At 55.8% G+C, this 14495-nt stretch overlaps 1 protein-coding gene across 2 annotated transcripts in view; it reads left to right on the top strand.

Annotated features, from left to right (window-relative positions):
* The window catches only part of MARCO (macrophage receptor with collagenous structure), a 40648-nt gene that overhangs the window by 13097 nt on the left and 13056 nt on the right, over nt 1-14495 (top strand). For both annotated transcript variants that reach the window (XM_015062527.3, XM_053214913.1), the window contains exons 2-11: nt 1098-1199; nt 2291-2512; nt 3838-3873; nt 9158-9202; nt 9521-9565; nt 9858-9965; nt 13391-13489; nt 13586-13621; nt 14107-14205; nt 14298-14360. In XM_015062527.3, coding sequence (XP_014918013.1) covers nt 1098-1199; nt 2291-2512; nt 3838-3873; nt 9158-9202; nt 9521-9565; nt 9858-9965; nt 13391-13489; nt 13586-13621; nt 14107-14205; nt 14298-14360 — 855 coding nt within the window. The remainder of the gene's footprint in view (nt 1-1097; nt 1200-2290; nt 2513-3837; nt 3874-9157; nt 9203-9520; nt 9566-9857; nt 9966-13390; nt 13490-13585; nt 13622-14106; nt 14206-14297; nt 14361-14495) is intronic.

Genomic DNA, 14495 nt, shown 5'->3' with positions numbered 1-14495 from the left:
TTGCAGGATTGCGGGAAGCGTTAGAGATGATAGAGGACAGTGCCTGGCACCGAGTAGGCCGGCTCCCCACCTTTGGGTGCCCCAAAGTGGGGAGACAGCTGGAATGGGGAAAACAGTGGAGTTAGAACCACCATGGCCTCTTTTTGTAACACCCCAAACTGGAAACAGCTTGTCAACGGGGACATTATCTGCAAGAATTGTGGCTCTTGTCTTTAAAGAATATCAGGCAGCTGTTAAAAGAATGGCCCAATCTCTCTCTAGAAAAAGACAAAAGACAAACAAACAAAAGACTGGAGGAATGTCCGTAGAAAATCACTCATTGCAGAAAGCAACGTGCTGTATTATATGTAATATGACATCATCTGCGTAAAATCGAAAGAAAAAACAAGTCCATTCAGCAGGGTACGGGTTTGTCAGTTTCCACGAATAAGCAGGGCGAAGGCCACACCCCAGAACGCCAGCAAAGCTTATGTCAGTGGGTTAGGACGCCAAGGAACTCAGGTCCCCTGAAGTCCCCGATGACAAGATCATTAACCTTTGCAATGCTCTCTATATTGTTTGATAAATTATATTAAGCAGGTTGTGTTTTCATAATTACATAATCTAAAGACAAAGAAAGCCAAAGCCTGAACCTGATGTCCAGATCTGCATCTCATGACCTAATAGGTTTTTCAACTTCTCCGAACCTCACCCACAGTTTATAAAGAGGCAACAAGCATCCTCCTCCCAAAGTTTTGAAATTTAAGTATGTTCACTCATTAACTCATCTGCCAAACGTCTCTTGAGAGCTCTCTACTTCCAGGCACTGGAAGGGGCTTTGGCAGTGAGCCTGGTTTAAAGGACTGTACTCTTCCAACTGATGACGTGTGGCATGGGTGTTTGTGTGCCCAGCACACCAGTGAGTGACCGATGATGACATCTCCTGGCTTGTGGGAAGAGGAGGATCGGGGGAAGACTTGGGGGTAGTGAGACATTGTGTCTTTACCCTCAACCTCACGGGGAGCCCTCTGCTCACACAGAGAGGAATCGGACGCAGTTTGGGGCTCCCTGTTCTCTGCCTTCTACAATAGCCACCTTCTACCGGGGTTGTGTTTCAGATCCGAAGTCCAGGAAGAGAAAGGCGGTTAACTGCTTCACGGTCATGGTGGCCATCTACCTGGTTCTCCTCACCGCAGGTGCCGGGCTGCTGGTGGTAAAAGGTAAAGAGATCTGGTGCTGTCTGGTGCTTCCTGGGCTGACAAAGGGCTCAGGTTTGAGCAAAGAGCCCTGGGGTCACCTGTGGAGAGAGAGTTCTTAGTCCCTGGGCAGCTACATTGATGGAGGGGGTGGGGAGTGGCCAGGAAGGAGTGTGTGTGTGTGTGTGTGTGTGTATGAGAGAAAGAGACAGACACAGAGACAGATTGAGAGAGAGACAGAGAGAGAAAGCACATGTGAACCTGTGTGTGTCTAGAGCAGTGAACAGTGCGATAACTTCACCCAGGATGTCATGTGCGTCTTTCATCAAGGATCCCAGCGTCTGGGTGTGAAAGGGCTCTATTGAGCGGATTGTTCATTTTATTTTTATTATTTTTTAAATTTTTTAAATGTTTTTATTTATTTTTGAGAGAGAGAGAGAGACAGAGCATGAGTTCGAAGGGGCAGAGAGAGAGAGAGAGAGAGAGAGACAGAATCCGAAACAGGCTCCAGACTCCAAGCTGTCAGCACAGAGCCCCATGCGGGGCTCAAACTTGTGAACCGCAAGATCATGGCCTGAGCGGAAGTCAGACGCTTCATCCACTGAGCCCCCCGGGGGACCCCCGATTGTTCATTTTAACATGATCTTACCTTCAAAGTGTCCCCAGTCCAAATGTTAAGGTCATGAAGCAATTCCACCCGCAGACACTGAAGTCACGCAAGAACATGGTGTGCTCAGCTGTCATAAACATGTGTCACTCACATATTAAGGTCACACATGATTAGATCACACCAGTACATTAGTCATCATATGTTTACACCCAGAATATCCAGGAAGGCTGAAGGTTGATCGTAATGCTGTGGGTACATCCCTAGGCCACGCAGGAATATTCTATGACATGTAACGTCATGCCCGGTATAAAGCACACATGTGCAAGATATGGAAAGAGCTCTGTGCTCACGTTAGGTCCTCACAGCACATGACATGTGTGTTTAGCATTCAGGACCCACAGAAGCCATGCACATATGACACAGGAATGTCAGGGACATGCTCACATGCCCGGGGCTTTAATGAGGTCCCTAAGAGAGTGTTGTGGGGTTGGGGTGGGGTGTCCAGTTCTGAATCTTCAGGAGCGGCTCTGGGCCCTGGAGATGAACTTCGCCAATGGAACTCTGGCCGCCGAGGACAGCCCGTCCTTCTCTCTGCTCCAGTCAATGCCCATCCCGCACTTCCCTGGGGGCGCGCTGGGGCTACAAGTCTTACAGGCCCAGATCACCCAGGTCCGCACCAGGCAGGAGCATCTGCTGCGGAAGGTGGACAACTTCACTCGAAACCCAGGTTTGGCCCCCTCCCCTTGCACCGCTTCAGAGGATGGAAAGTAGGGGCTGCTGGTTCATGGGCAAGGGGATCTTTGGGCCTGAAACTCCTTCCCCGGCAAAGAGAGCATTCCAGAACCCAGCGTATGAGACCCTGGGGCCCAAGACAAGGGGTGAGAGCCAAATGGACGGGCATGAGGTTACAGCCCCATCGGGGGCTGCAGACAGGTGGGTCAAGAACCTAGGTTGCAAGTGCCCTATCCAAGCAGAGTATGACCTCCGAGAGCCAGGGACCAGAGCAATCGGCCCAAGGCCAGGTCTTAGTCACAAAGCCCACAGATGGATCTAGAATGTTTGGGAAGGTGGGTAAAACACAGAGCCTGGGACGATTCCCAAGACCACTCCCGTGCAGCCAACTAATACTGGCACGTGGCTGGAGAGAGCATCATGGAAGGCACCAAGCCGGTCCAGGTCACGTGGGAACCCTGGAGGGAGAGGGCAGTGGGCCTGCTGGGGAAGTGTGGTGGCTTGGAAGATAGGGCTGCACACAGGAGAAAACAGAGCGGACGGTGGAGATGCCAGTGCCCTCCACCTTCCCTCGGTCTTCCCTGGGCCAGGCGAGGCTGTCCGCCATTGCACCTGCCAGCCTCTGGCTGTGCCCGCACAGGAAGAGCTGATCTGGGCCAAACCGGCTCCTAGGTGTGATCTGACTGTTTGCAGGGTTCACACTGTGGCCCGGAGCTCCAGCTCTTCTGTCTCTGGGACGGGCTCGGCCTTGGGGGCTGGTTCCATGACGGTGGCTCTGTGCCCAGGGGAGCACGTGCTGAAAGGACTCAGTGTCCAGGTGGGCAAATCCCTCCGAGGCTGCATCATGAGCACAGACAGAGGCTGAGCCCTGATGTGAGGAGAGGTGACGGCCGTGGTAGATGGGCGGAGTCCAGGCTTAGCCGCTCAGACACCAGGACCAGCCCTCTCTACGTGACATATGAAGGTGGTGATCCACACGAGGGGCCCTGCCTTTAACCTGAGGCTCTTCCTTCATGGGTTTGGCTCCAAGGTCTTCTGACCACACAGGGGAAGACTCCGGGGGTCTCAACCTTCTCTCCACACCTCTGCAGCTCCCAGGGATCTACAGCTCTCCGGTGCAGACCACTACCTGCAACCAAACATCCAGCTTTCTCGAAAACATTCATTCCTGGAAAATACCCGAGCGTTGGGCCCCTGTTGTCCAAATCCCCCATTTGCCCGAAGCCCCTGCTCCTCAGCCCCGAGGGCACACAACCTTCCAGCTCTGAGCTGGGTGCGCCCGCCTGGCCAAGCCTACAATCCTCTCTTCTCCCCTTGCAGAGCTGTTCGGGATCAAAGGGGAACGAGGCGCTCCAGGTATGTTTATTTCCGCCCTGACCCACGTCGCCCGCTCCCCACAGCCTTCCCCCAGGGGCTCCTGGGCCTGTGCCTTTCTGGGCCTCAACCCCAGCTTACCTCCCACTGGCCTCCAGAGCCCCCCTACAAACTCACTGGTCCTCAGTCTGGTCTGCTGTCTGTTCCCTGACCGTGCTGGGACTCCCAGCCTCTGGGCCTCTACCCTGCTCCTTGCCTGAAATGAGAAGTGACCTCTCCATCCACCTCGCCCAGCCGATTCTAAGCCACCTTCCAAGGCCAGCCCACATGCATCCCCCCTGCTCTTTCTCCTCCTGGCATCCCTGCTGCCCATGCAGGACTCCCCCTCTGTCTCCCATAAGCGCTGTTTCCAGGGCTGATTACCCAACACCTAGCTTGTCCCCCCACCTTGCCGTGATTGTTGACAGGGCCGCACAACTCGCGTCTCCTAGAGCACCGTAATGACATGGGGGAAGGGGTGCACTGTAACGGGAGGGGCAGCCTCTAATCCCAGGTCTGCTGCTTACCAGTTGTGTGACTTGGGGCCAGGTACTTAACTTTCCTGGACCCTCAGCCGCTCACCGGTGTCAAAACTAAGGGAGACAATTGGGCTCACTCCACAGGGATGCTGGAAGATTCATGGGAAGGGGTGGGCCACGAATGTCTGACAATGGCAAGTGCTGTCTGAGGACAACCCCCTCGGCTGCTTTCTCTTTCTCCTTGAACACACGCGGGTTTCATTGCACACGTGCGCACACGCTTCATTCACGTCCTACTCCTTTCTGTCACCTGAGCGGTTGAAATTCCACCCGGAAGATAAGGGTACACGGTCTTCTTGGGACAGAACTCCTTGGCTTCAGAATTTTTCACATAATGGCCCAGATCACGCTGCTGGCCAGGAAGAGTTGTGCTGTTTATTTATTTATTTATTTTTAAAAATTTTTTTTCCAACGTTTTTTATTTATTTTTGGGACAGAGAGAGACAGAGCATGAACGGGGGAGGGGCAGAGAGAGAGGGAGACACAGAATCAGAAACAGGCTCCAGGCTCCGAGCCATCAGCCCAGAGCCTGATGTGGGGCTCGAACTCACGGACCGTGAGATCATGACCTGGCTGACGTCGGACGCTTAACCGACTGCGCCACCCAGGCGCCCCGTGTTGTTTATTTTTTAGTGTTTATTTATTTATTTTTGATAGAGATATTGAGAGAGAGAGAGAGAGAGAGAGCTTGCACGTGCGCACAGGGGAGAAAGGGAGAGAGAGAATTCCAAGCAGGCTCTGTACCACCAGTGCAGAGCCGGATGCGGGGCTTGAACCCATGAACCGTGAGATCATGACTTGAGCCGAAACCAAGAGTCGGACGCTTAACTATTTGAGCTACCTGGGCGCCCCAGCTGGCCAGGAAGAGTTTTGAGGCAGCAGCACGAGTGTGCACTGTGTGACTATCGCACCGGGACAAACAGTGGCTCCCTCTGGAGCTGGGTGGCCTTGAACCAGTCACTTAACATTTCTGAGTTCTGTGTTCTCCCCTCGAAGCAGGGGATAATCCCAGGACCTCCCGGGATTGGTGCGAGAATTAAAATGACGAAGGTAAACATGCTTAGCCCAACGCCCAGCTCAGAGGAAGCATTCGATAGTGTTGTTGCTGTTATCTGTTGTTACTATTTGCTTTGTTATTTTCTGGGGCAGATTGAATGCGCTAATTCCGGGGCAGTCCCGGCCTGATTGAACGTCGTCTCCTCCCCTCCAAGGAGATGCTGTTCCAACAGCTTCTACCGCCGTAGCCAACATGATGGGGGCTTACACCTCTTGTCAACCCAGTGGGTTTAGTCTGACTTTTAAAATCTGCTCCATCACCGGCCCCAGGCCCAGTGCTCCAGGAACAAGACACAGAGCCCAGCTCACCCTCAGGGTGGAGAGCGGCCTCCCTTCTGTCCCTTTGTCTCCGTCTCTCTCTCTGTGTGAACGTACACACAGTCGCTGACATACAGTGGCTCCAGTTACGATTTCTTGACTTTACCATGGTGCCAAAGTGATACACATTCGGCAGGTACTGTACCTTGAATTTTGGATTTGGATCTTTTCCTGGGTTGCGACAGGCAGGACGACGCTCTCTCGCGAAGCTGGGCGGGGCAGCTCCTGGTCGCAAACAACCACGCCGCTGACAACCATTCTGTCCCCAGACAGCCATCCTGACCCTCACTTTCAGTACCCTAGTCAGGAAGTTACATGACAGGGCCGACACCGTGTTATAAAGTGGGCTTGCGTGAGATGACTTTGCCCAACTGTAGGCTGATATCAGTGTTCCGAGCATGTTTACGGTGGGTGAGGTTGAGCTGTCACGGGCTGTAGTTTAGGCGCATTAAATGCATTTTCGACTTAGCATATTTTCAGTTTACGTTGTGTATATCGGGATCTAAGCCCATTGCGAGTCAAGGAAGACTCTGTACGTGTATGTATGTATATAATCTCCAGTACTCTCTCTCCGTGTCTCTCGAAGCCTCTCTCTGTCTCTGACTACCTCTTTGTCCCTTTCTCTCTCTTCTGGAGCCCAGAAACCAGAGGCTGGAAACTGATTCTAGCAGCTGGAGCTCAGCAACGCCCCCACCACCAATACCTTCCCAGCGTCCCCCACCACCCTGGCCCACCCAGGGGAGGCTGCAATCTCTCTCCCCTCCCGCATGGCCTGCCTCGCCTGGCTAGGGCTCCCCAAAGGCACATTTTCCTGCAAAGGCCCCTGGTGACCAATAGGTGGATCCCAGAGGACGTTTGGGTGCAGGGCTCAGGATGACCGGTTTGGCCCTGAGGCAGCCTGCAGAGAAACTGCACTCTGGCCCAAGTTTCCAGAACAGCGGGGATGGAGAGGGGAGCTGCACCTAAGTCAAGTTTGGGGAAAGGGTGATGTGGAACCCACCCACACCTCTTTCCCTCCCCTGTGTGTTCCGGACTTTCCAACAATTATTTACTGAAAGCCTCTTAAGGACTAGGCAATGTCCAGCCACTGGGAACGCAGACATAAAAAGACAGACAGAACCCCTGCCCCCAGGGAAGCATGATTTGGTTCCAGCCCCTTCTGTTCTGATAGACTGGGACAACTCCCTAGGTAAGGAGGGCACAGAAAGGGCCTAACCCCGGCACGTGAAGGGGTTTCCCAGAGACACCTAGTGGCCTTGACCTGAGTATGAGCAGAAGGTGTCAGGAAATATGGGTTCCAGACAGAGACCCACATGTGCAAAGGCCCTGAGGTAGGAAGGGGGTTTGGTGAGCGTAGGAAGGCAAAGAAGGCAGACCCACGTGCTGGAGTGCAAGAGAGGAGCAGAGTTGGAAGACAGGATGGGAGCGGCGGGGACTAGGCCGGCCTGGGTCAGGGGAGGTGAAGGGGGCACCCCTAGCTACGTATTTTTGTTGACTCCTCACGCTAACCCCAAGTGGCTGCTGCTATTACCCCCATTTCACAGGTGAGGAAGCAGGCTCAGAGGGACGTTGACTTACTCAAGCTAACTCAGGCAAAGTTGGAGGGGCAGAGTCGGACTCCGCAGCCTGAGTCCCGTTCCCGCCCCGGGGGCCAGGCCACCGCAGCAGAGCTGGTACAGCTTGTGTAGCCTGTGGTGGGAAGGAGCCATATTGACGGGCATAGGATCCTAGGGACTCGCCTCGAAAATTCCCCTGAGGGACTGGACCTGTCCTATCAACAAGTGGGGCACTACTCCTAAAGGGCCAGGGGCCGGAGCCTCTGGCCTTGAGCCCTGTACTCGCAGGGTCTCTGGAGTTCTTGCCTCTTTCCTTTGGCTGGTAAGTGTAGCCAAAGCCCACTTTCCCTGGGTTTTTACCGTGTCCCATGACCCCATGTGGTCCCCTGAGGACCCTGTGAGGCAGGTGGTGGCATTCCCACGTGACACCGGAAAACGGGCTAGGCCATGTGAAAGGCTGGTCAGTGGGGGCCAGCGGTCAGAGCCTGAGCTGATTCTCCAGTGTTCTTCCCTGAGATTTGTGTGAAAGGGACCCTAGTCCCCTGCTCTGCTTCCTTGCTTCTGCCCACCCCACCCCACCCCCCCCCCCCCGTCTTGTGCACGTAGGAGAGATATGGCATCATGGGTCCCACCAATCAGACTGGGGCTCTACCCTGAAGTAGAAAGCATGTCAGAGGCCTTGTCATCGTGGTGCCCTGACACGGGGATAGGCTTTGCCATCGGGAGACCTGGAATCTGCCGGCCTCTCTCCACATGTGTGAGCTCAGGCAAAGCCACGCCTCTCAGAAAGTCACCCACCTCGTGGAGATGTGGGGGACGAGCCACGGCCTGAGTGTTTTTCTCTCATGAAAATTCATACGTTGAAAACCTAACATCCGAAGCGACAGTGTTAGGAGGTGGGGTCTTTAGAAGGGGATTCAGTCCTGAAGGCGGGGCCCTCCTGAATGGGATTCGTGCCCTTATCAAAGGGACCCCAACGAGCTCCCTCAGCTCACCACCATCGCGTGAGGACACAGGGAGAAGTTAGTGGTCTGCAACCCAGAAGAGGGCCCTCACCAGAACCCGACCACACCAGCTCTTGGATCTAGGACCTTGCGCTTCCCGCCTGCAGGACAGGGAGAAATGAATGTCTGTCGTTTCAAAGCCACCCGCCCTGCGGTGTTTTGCTATAGCAGCCCGAACGGACTAGGACAGGACGTCCCGCGCTCCCGGGGTGCTGTGCGTCTCGAGCCTGCAACACAGCCCTGGGAAAGGGACAGAACCGCGCGCAAGGTGCAGCAAAAGCAGGTTCCGTTTATCCAGAGCCTGCCTCCGGGACAGCCCTGCAGAGCTGGCATATTAGCCCCATTTCACTGACGAGCAAGCTGAGGCTCAAAATGAGGGAGTGATTCGCGCGAGGTCTGTGTGACGCAGCCTCCCTCGGGTGACGTCATCGATACGCCTGCGTTTCGCCTGTTAGGCCCTGAGCTTCTTGTAGGAAGGAGCCCTGCCTTTCCTTTTCTTGCCCACACCGTTTGGCCCGTTCTCGGTGCTCAGCGACAGTTCGTTGAATACATAAAGGTGTGAAAAGTGGCCTTGTCACCCCACCTCGTGGGTTGGCCCCTTGGTGTCTGTGCCCCTCTTCTTCAGGTCTTCCAGGTCAAAAGGGGCCCAGGGCACATCTGGCATCCCCGGCCTGCCCAGGCCACCGGCTGAGAGGGGGACTGAGGGGACCGAGGCATGCCAAGGAGCCACAGATACGGGCTTCTGTCTACTGGCCCCGTAATCCTTTTTCTCCTCCTTGTACAGGCCACGTTCTGAATTCCTTTTCCTTTCCAGGCCTCCCAGGACTCCAAGGCCCGCCTGGAATCAAGGGAGAGGCAGGTGGGCAGGGGCTGGGTGAGTGCGCGGGTGGGGGGAGTCAGGAGGCAGGGGCCTGGCTCGTTTACACCCTTGTGTCTAACAACTCAGCCTTTTCTTTCCTCTCTCTCTCTCTCTCTCTCAATCTCTCTTTTTCTTGCTGTTGTGAAGGGTGAATGTTGATACCGTTGGGGTGTCTGTGTGTGTGTGAGAGACAGAGAATGAGACAGACCGAAGTCCCTCCCCTCGTGCTGGGCCCTTGTCCCCTCCTACAGGTTCTAGAACGTCAGCTGACGGAAGAGCCTGGAACACTGTGGCTAATTCTTCTTTCCTTCTCCGCAGGCCTCCAAGGACCCAGCGGCGCTCCAGGGAAACAAGGAGCCCCTGGTAACGCGTGTTTCCCCTGCCTGGGCTCAGCCCTGCCTTGGCTGAGGTGCTGAGCCAGTTGCCCAGGTCCCCCCTCCCCACATCCCCACCCACAGCCCCAGGGAGTTGGGGCCCTCCCACAGTCCTCTGCTCTGGAGTCTTATGACTTAACAACCCCTGGACTTCTTCCAGAGGCCCCTTTCTTTTCTTTTTAAAACGCCCCCTGCTCCACTGCTGAACAGCCCGTGGGCGGCTCCTGAGTCCTCCTTGGGAGGGCGGCGGGAGCCCATCTTGTTGGCCATTCTCTGCCCAGGCACCCCAGGACGGCAAGGAGAGAAGGGCAGCAAAGGTGATGGGGGACTCGTTGGCCTGAAAGGCGAACCTGGGGCTAAAGGAGACAAAGGAGACCTGGGCCTCCCAGGTAAAGGCCGGGTGGGGGTGTTGGTGCTTGTGGGGGAGGGGCTGAGGGGGAGCTGGGCCCCGACCCTCTGTAAGCATGACTGTTTGGTCCCACTGAGGGCAGGGCTGTGCTCTGCTTCCCCCAGGAGCACACGTGTGGTCCCATCCGTCCAGGTGAGCAGAGGCCAGGAATGTGAGAGCTGAGAGTAGCATGGGTGGGGGGAGACACAACGTGATGCCAGGCACAACCGGTGACAAGTGAGGACACAGGCCATGCAACAAGCTCTGAGGAGAGGACGGCGAGGGGTGGCAGTGGGACGTGAGGTGGGCACAGGGCAGGAGGGGAGACGGCTGGCAGGGAGGGTGAAGGGGTTGATTCCAGAAGCAGGTGTTACGTCAGAACCATTTGGGGCCCTTGCTCAAAGTGAAAGAGTCTGTGTTTCAAAGGCCTGGATCATTCTGACACCGGAAGTCTGGGGGGCACGCTCTGAGAAGCGCTGCCCCAGGGGCTATGGCCACGACAGAGCACTTTTCGCGCCCCTTGTCGCTTGGCCTCTGGAAGCCCCCTCGGGTGGTTGTGGGGTGCAGTAGGGGGGGATGAGGGCCGTGCCGCTAGAAGGCTTGACGTCGCCCCTGCTCTGCACCTGTCCACGTGTGCCCCTAGGCAGGTGACTTAACCAGCGGAGGCTTAGTGTCTTCATTTCCGAAAAGAATGGCCATTAAAATGATAATAATCAGGGGCGCCTGATTGTTGAAGTTGAGCCTCCAACTTCAGCTCAGGTCACGCTCTCATGGTCTGTGAGTTCGAGCCCCTCATCGGGCTGGCTGCCGTCAGCGCAAAGCCTGCTTCGGGTCCTCCGTCGCCCCCCCCCCACCCCGCCCCTCCTCCACTCGTGCTCTCTCAGGAATAAATAAACATATATATAATAATGAAATTATGCATACTTTGTAGGGCAGTCCCTAGAGATCATGTGTTCAAACTGTCTGCCACATCGTTAAACACTAAACAAATGATAACCGTCCATATTAATGGTGTTAGGGATCCTTTAAGGTAGAAAGGGAAGGACTTCAGTTCTAAGGTCAGACACATCTGGGTCCTCGTATGGCTCACTAGCTGGGCAACCTTGGGCAAATGACTTGACCTCTCTGATCCACAACTTACTCAGCTGTAAGAGGGGGATAATAAAAGCAACGTTTAATAAGGATTGAGTTACAACTGGAGTAGAAGACATAAGATGCGTGGCACTGTACCTGCGAATAGGAGTTATTCACATTATCAGATACTGGGGTGCATGCATCAGGAAGAGGGCCCTTACAGGCAGGTGTCAGCCATCCTGAAGAATGAGGAGCCATGATCAAAGGTTTCAGGAGAGCCAGTTGTGCTGAGATGACCGGGAGGGTTGGGAGGGGGGGCATCTGTACACCCGGCGGATGGTTAGACAGTTGACCTCTGACGGCGATTCCAAAGGCTGCTCGCCGTAGTTCTCTATGTAACAGGAAAGGGAGGCCTAGACTTTCTCAAGGTGGCCCTGCCAGCCCCAGGGGAGGGGGTGACAGCCAGCACTTTTGCCTGTGGAGTCTGCGCCCTACTGTTTTCCCTCCCACACTCATCCAGTGCCCCAGATTTGCAGATACCTGACACCAGGGTGGGGCCCCCCGCCCGCACTCAGCCTGGAAAAGCTGTGGTTGGCGAGGGGAAATGCGAAAGTTTCAATTCTTCACAAATCAGGACTCCGACCCACCCCTCCTCTTCCCAAATTTCCTCTCCCAAGATCGCAAGGTCTCTTTCACCGGCTGTTTTCCTAAGCCCCTGCTGGCAGACAGGGCTGGCACGAGGGGCCCCGCTCCAGTGGTCCTGAGGCTTTGTGGTCTTTGTCCCCGCCAAGGGGTAATGTCCCTGGGGAAGGGCCAGGGGACAGGTGCGTTTTCCTCACCTTGCCTTGAGCTGTGATGGCAAAGTTCTGACACCAGACGACAGCTGATGTTCATCTGGTGGGGCTAGACTCTGGGCCTTTCACCGAGAACGCCCTGCTTCCCCAGGCCGCCCCCCTTGGTGGAGACACGGCAGTCATAGCCACACACAGCCACACACAGACTCGGGCCCAGAGCACGCTCCCGAATCCTCGGGCAGCCTAGGGATTCCCATAACACGGTGGTTCCAGCCGGCCCGGGGCAGTCGGGCACCAACATATTCCTCCAGGGAAGTAATTCCTAGTCCCATCTGCCGAATGCCATTTGTCCCTTCTGCCGAAGCGCACACCTTGAATGAGCAAGGATCGCCTTCTTTGGGGCTTACCCCTGAGGCCATAAGCGATCTCAGCTAGAACCGAGTTCTTTCTGATTGTTTTGTTTCCCATCAGGGAATAGACATCCTTCAAGTATCTAAACCACCTGAAAGAATCTGCTTCCTGAGCCTTGCCCCTAACGTCACCCCACGCTTAGACCAGAAAGCCAGAAAGCTTCGCGTGACCCGTGACTCTCCCCCCCCCCCACTTCCCACCCCCCGCTGCTTCAGACCTCTCTGTCTCCTTTCCCAACGCACAGGAGGGAAGGCTGCTATCCCTCTGAGTCCTCCCAGCTCTGATATTGGGAAGATAGTGGAATAGAGCCTTTTAACCAAATTCCATCCCAATAAGCCTGTCCCAGGGCTGAGGGAGCTGCCGGGATGGGACTTTGACTAGCTCCGGGAACACCAGCCAAGCCAGGGGGCCGCTGATGAACAGACCCAGCCTGGCACGGCTAGCGAGGGTGTGCAGCCCACTCGGGAGCCAAGCCCGCAGACTGGGAAGAGGTTGGCAGGCCCCATGCGAGGAGCCTCCCTCAATTGATATGCGCCATGCAGCCGCAGAAAGGAGGAGGGAGCAATGGAGGACCGAGGAGAGGACAGGCTGGGACAAGCCTTGAATGCTGATGACAAGTGGAAAATTTGAAACCTTGGGCACCAGGAAAGGCTGTGGCTGGAGCACTGGCAGGAGTCCGAGCTGCTGCAATGTTTTCCTCTCCACTCATGCCTTCACGTTTCTATTCTCAGCACTTGGGATCGGCATTCTGGAATATTCAGGTTTCAGTTGGGGAGGCTTGAAAAAAAAAAAAATTCCCCAAATGCAGACACTAAAATGAGCCGGGCAGCGCTTAGCTCAGCTTGGGCTGTGGTCCCTCCCAAGGGGACCAGCGTGCTGACCAGGGTCCTGAGAGCCTGGCTTCTGGGCCTTCGGCTGCATGCCAGCCGGGCCCCATGACTTCGTCTATTTCTCACGCGTTTCCATCTGGTCTCTGGGGCAAGATGGTGTGCTCCTTGAGGCCAACCATTGTATCTTCCACTTCTGGGAACCAGGTAGGCGGAGCCCAAGGAGTTTGAGTTTGGATTTTGGGTGGGACAGCGTCATTGGGACCTGGCGGCTGGCTGCGTCCTCCTCCGTGCCTGACCACAACTCCTTGGTTTTTCAGGAAGCAAGGGAGACATGGGCATGAAAGGAGATACAGGGGTCATGGGGCCCCCCGGAGCCCAGGGGAGCAAAGGTGACTCAGGGAAGCCAGGCCCCCCAGGTAAGAGGCCGTCCACCAGCCTGTCCATATTCCCTTTCTCTCTGGCAGGCTGAGATAGAGGGGAACAAAATCCCTAAAAGTCCTTCTTCATTTTAGGTGTGGCTGGATCTCCTGGAATGAAAGGAGACCAAGGTAAGAACTCTGGGGATCCAGACATCATTCGAGCTGCTACTGTCCCTGAGCAAAGTCAAGTCCGGGACACGACTCCACTGTCTTTAGATTCACTGTAGCGTTAACCCAGAGCATGTGGGGGCTCTCTGAAAACCGGGCCCCGCCTGGGAGGAACAGGCTTGATTGGCATTCCCCTTAGACCTTCGCCGCAGTCCGCCACGCAGGGGTGTGGAGCCCACACCCACGACCGGGGTGCCTAGGGAGTCCGCGAGCCCCAGGCACTGCAGAGTGATGGCAACGATGAACACACGGGTCAGGCTGTAACTTTTCTCCTACTAACTGGGCTCGCTCGTGGCTTCTAAAGGGAGATGTGGAAAACTGCCCAGGGAACATGCACGCTGGTAGGAGGTACACGTGTCACAGCCGAGAAGACAGACGAGCCGAGGGGCGGGCAGCCAGCTCTCTGCCGACCACCCCCAACCTTGCAACTGTCACTTAACTTGCAGGACAACCTGGAGCGCAGGGTCTTCCCGGCTCTCCGGGCGCAGCGGGATCCCCAGGTGCCAAGGGTGAGCCCGGTAGCGCTGGCCCCCCCGGGCTGACAGGTGAGGTCCTCGGCCCTGCCGTGGGCATGGGGAATGGTGTCTGAAGAGCCACAGAGCCCAGCCCTCATGCTCTCCGGGCATCTGTTGTACAGGACCACCAGGGATACCCGGGATGCCAGGAGCCGACGGCATGAAGGGAAGCAAGGGGGACTCAGGTAACGGAGGGTGTGGGTAGGGGGTGGATGGGGTGCTGGGTGCATAGGGAGGAGCACTGCCTCAGGGGCCCCCCAGAAGGAGGCACAGAGTCTCCTGTGCTCTGGCCCCTGAGGCACCCCGATTAAGGACACTTC

The sequence above is a fragment of the Acinonyx jubatus genome, chromosome C1 (assembly GCF_027475565.1).
Source record: "Acinonyx jubatus isolate Ajub_Pintada_27869175 chromosome C1, VMU_Ajub_asm_v1.0, whole genome shotgun sequence".
NCBI classification, from domain to species: domain Eukaryota; kingdom Metazoa; phylum Chordata; class Mammalia; order Carnivora; family Felidae; genus Acinonyx; species Acinonyx jubatus.
This window is presented reverse-complemented; position numbering and strand designations above follow the sequence as displayed.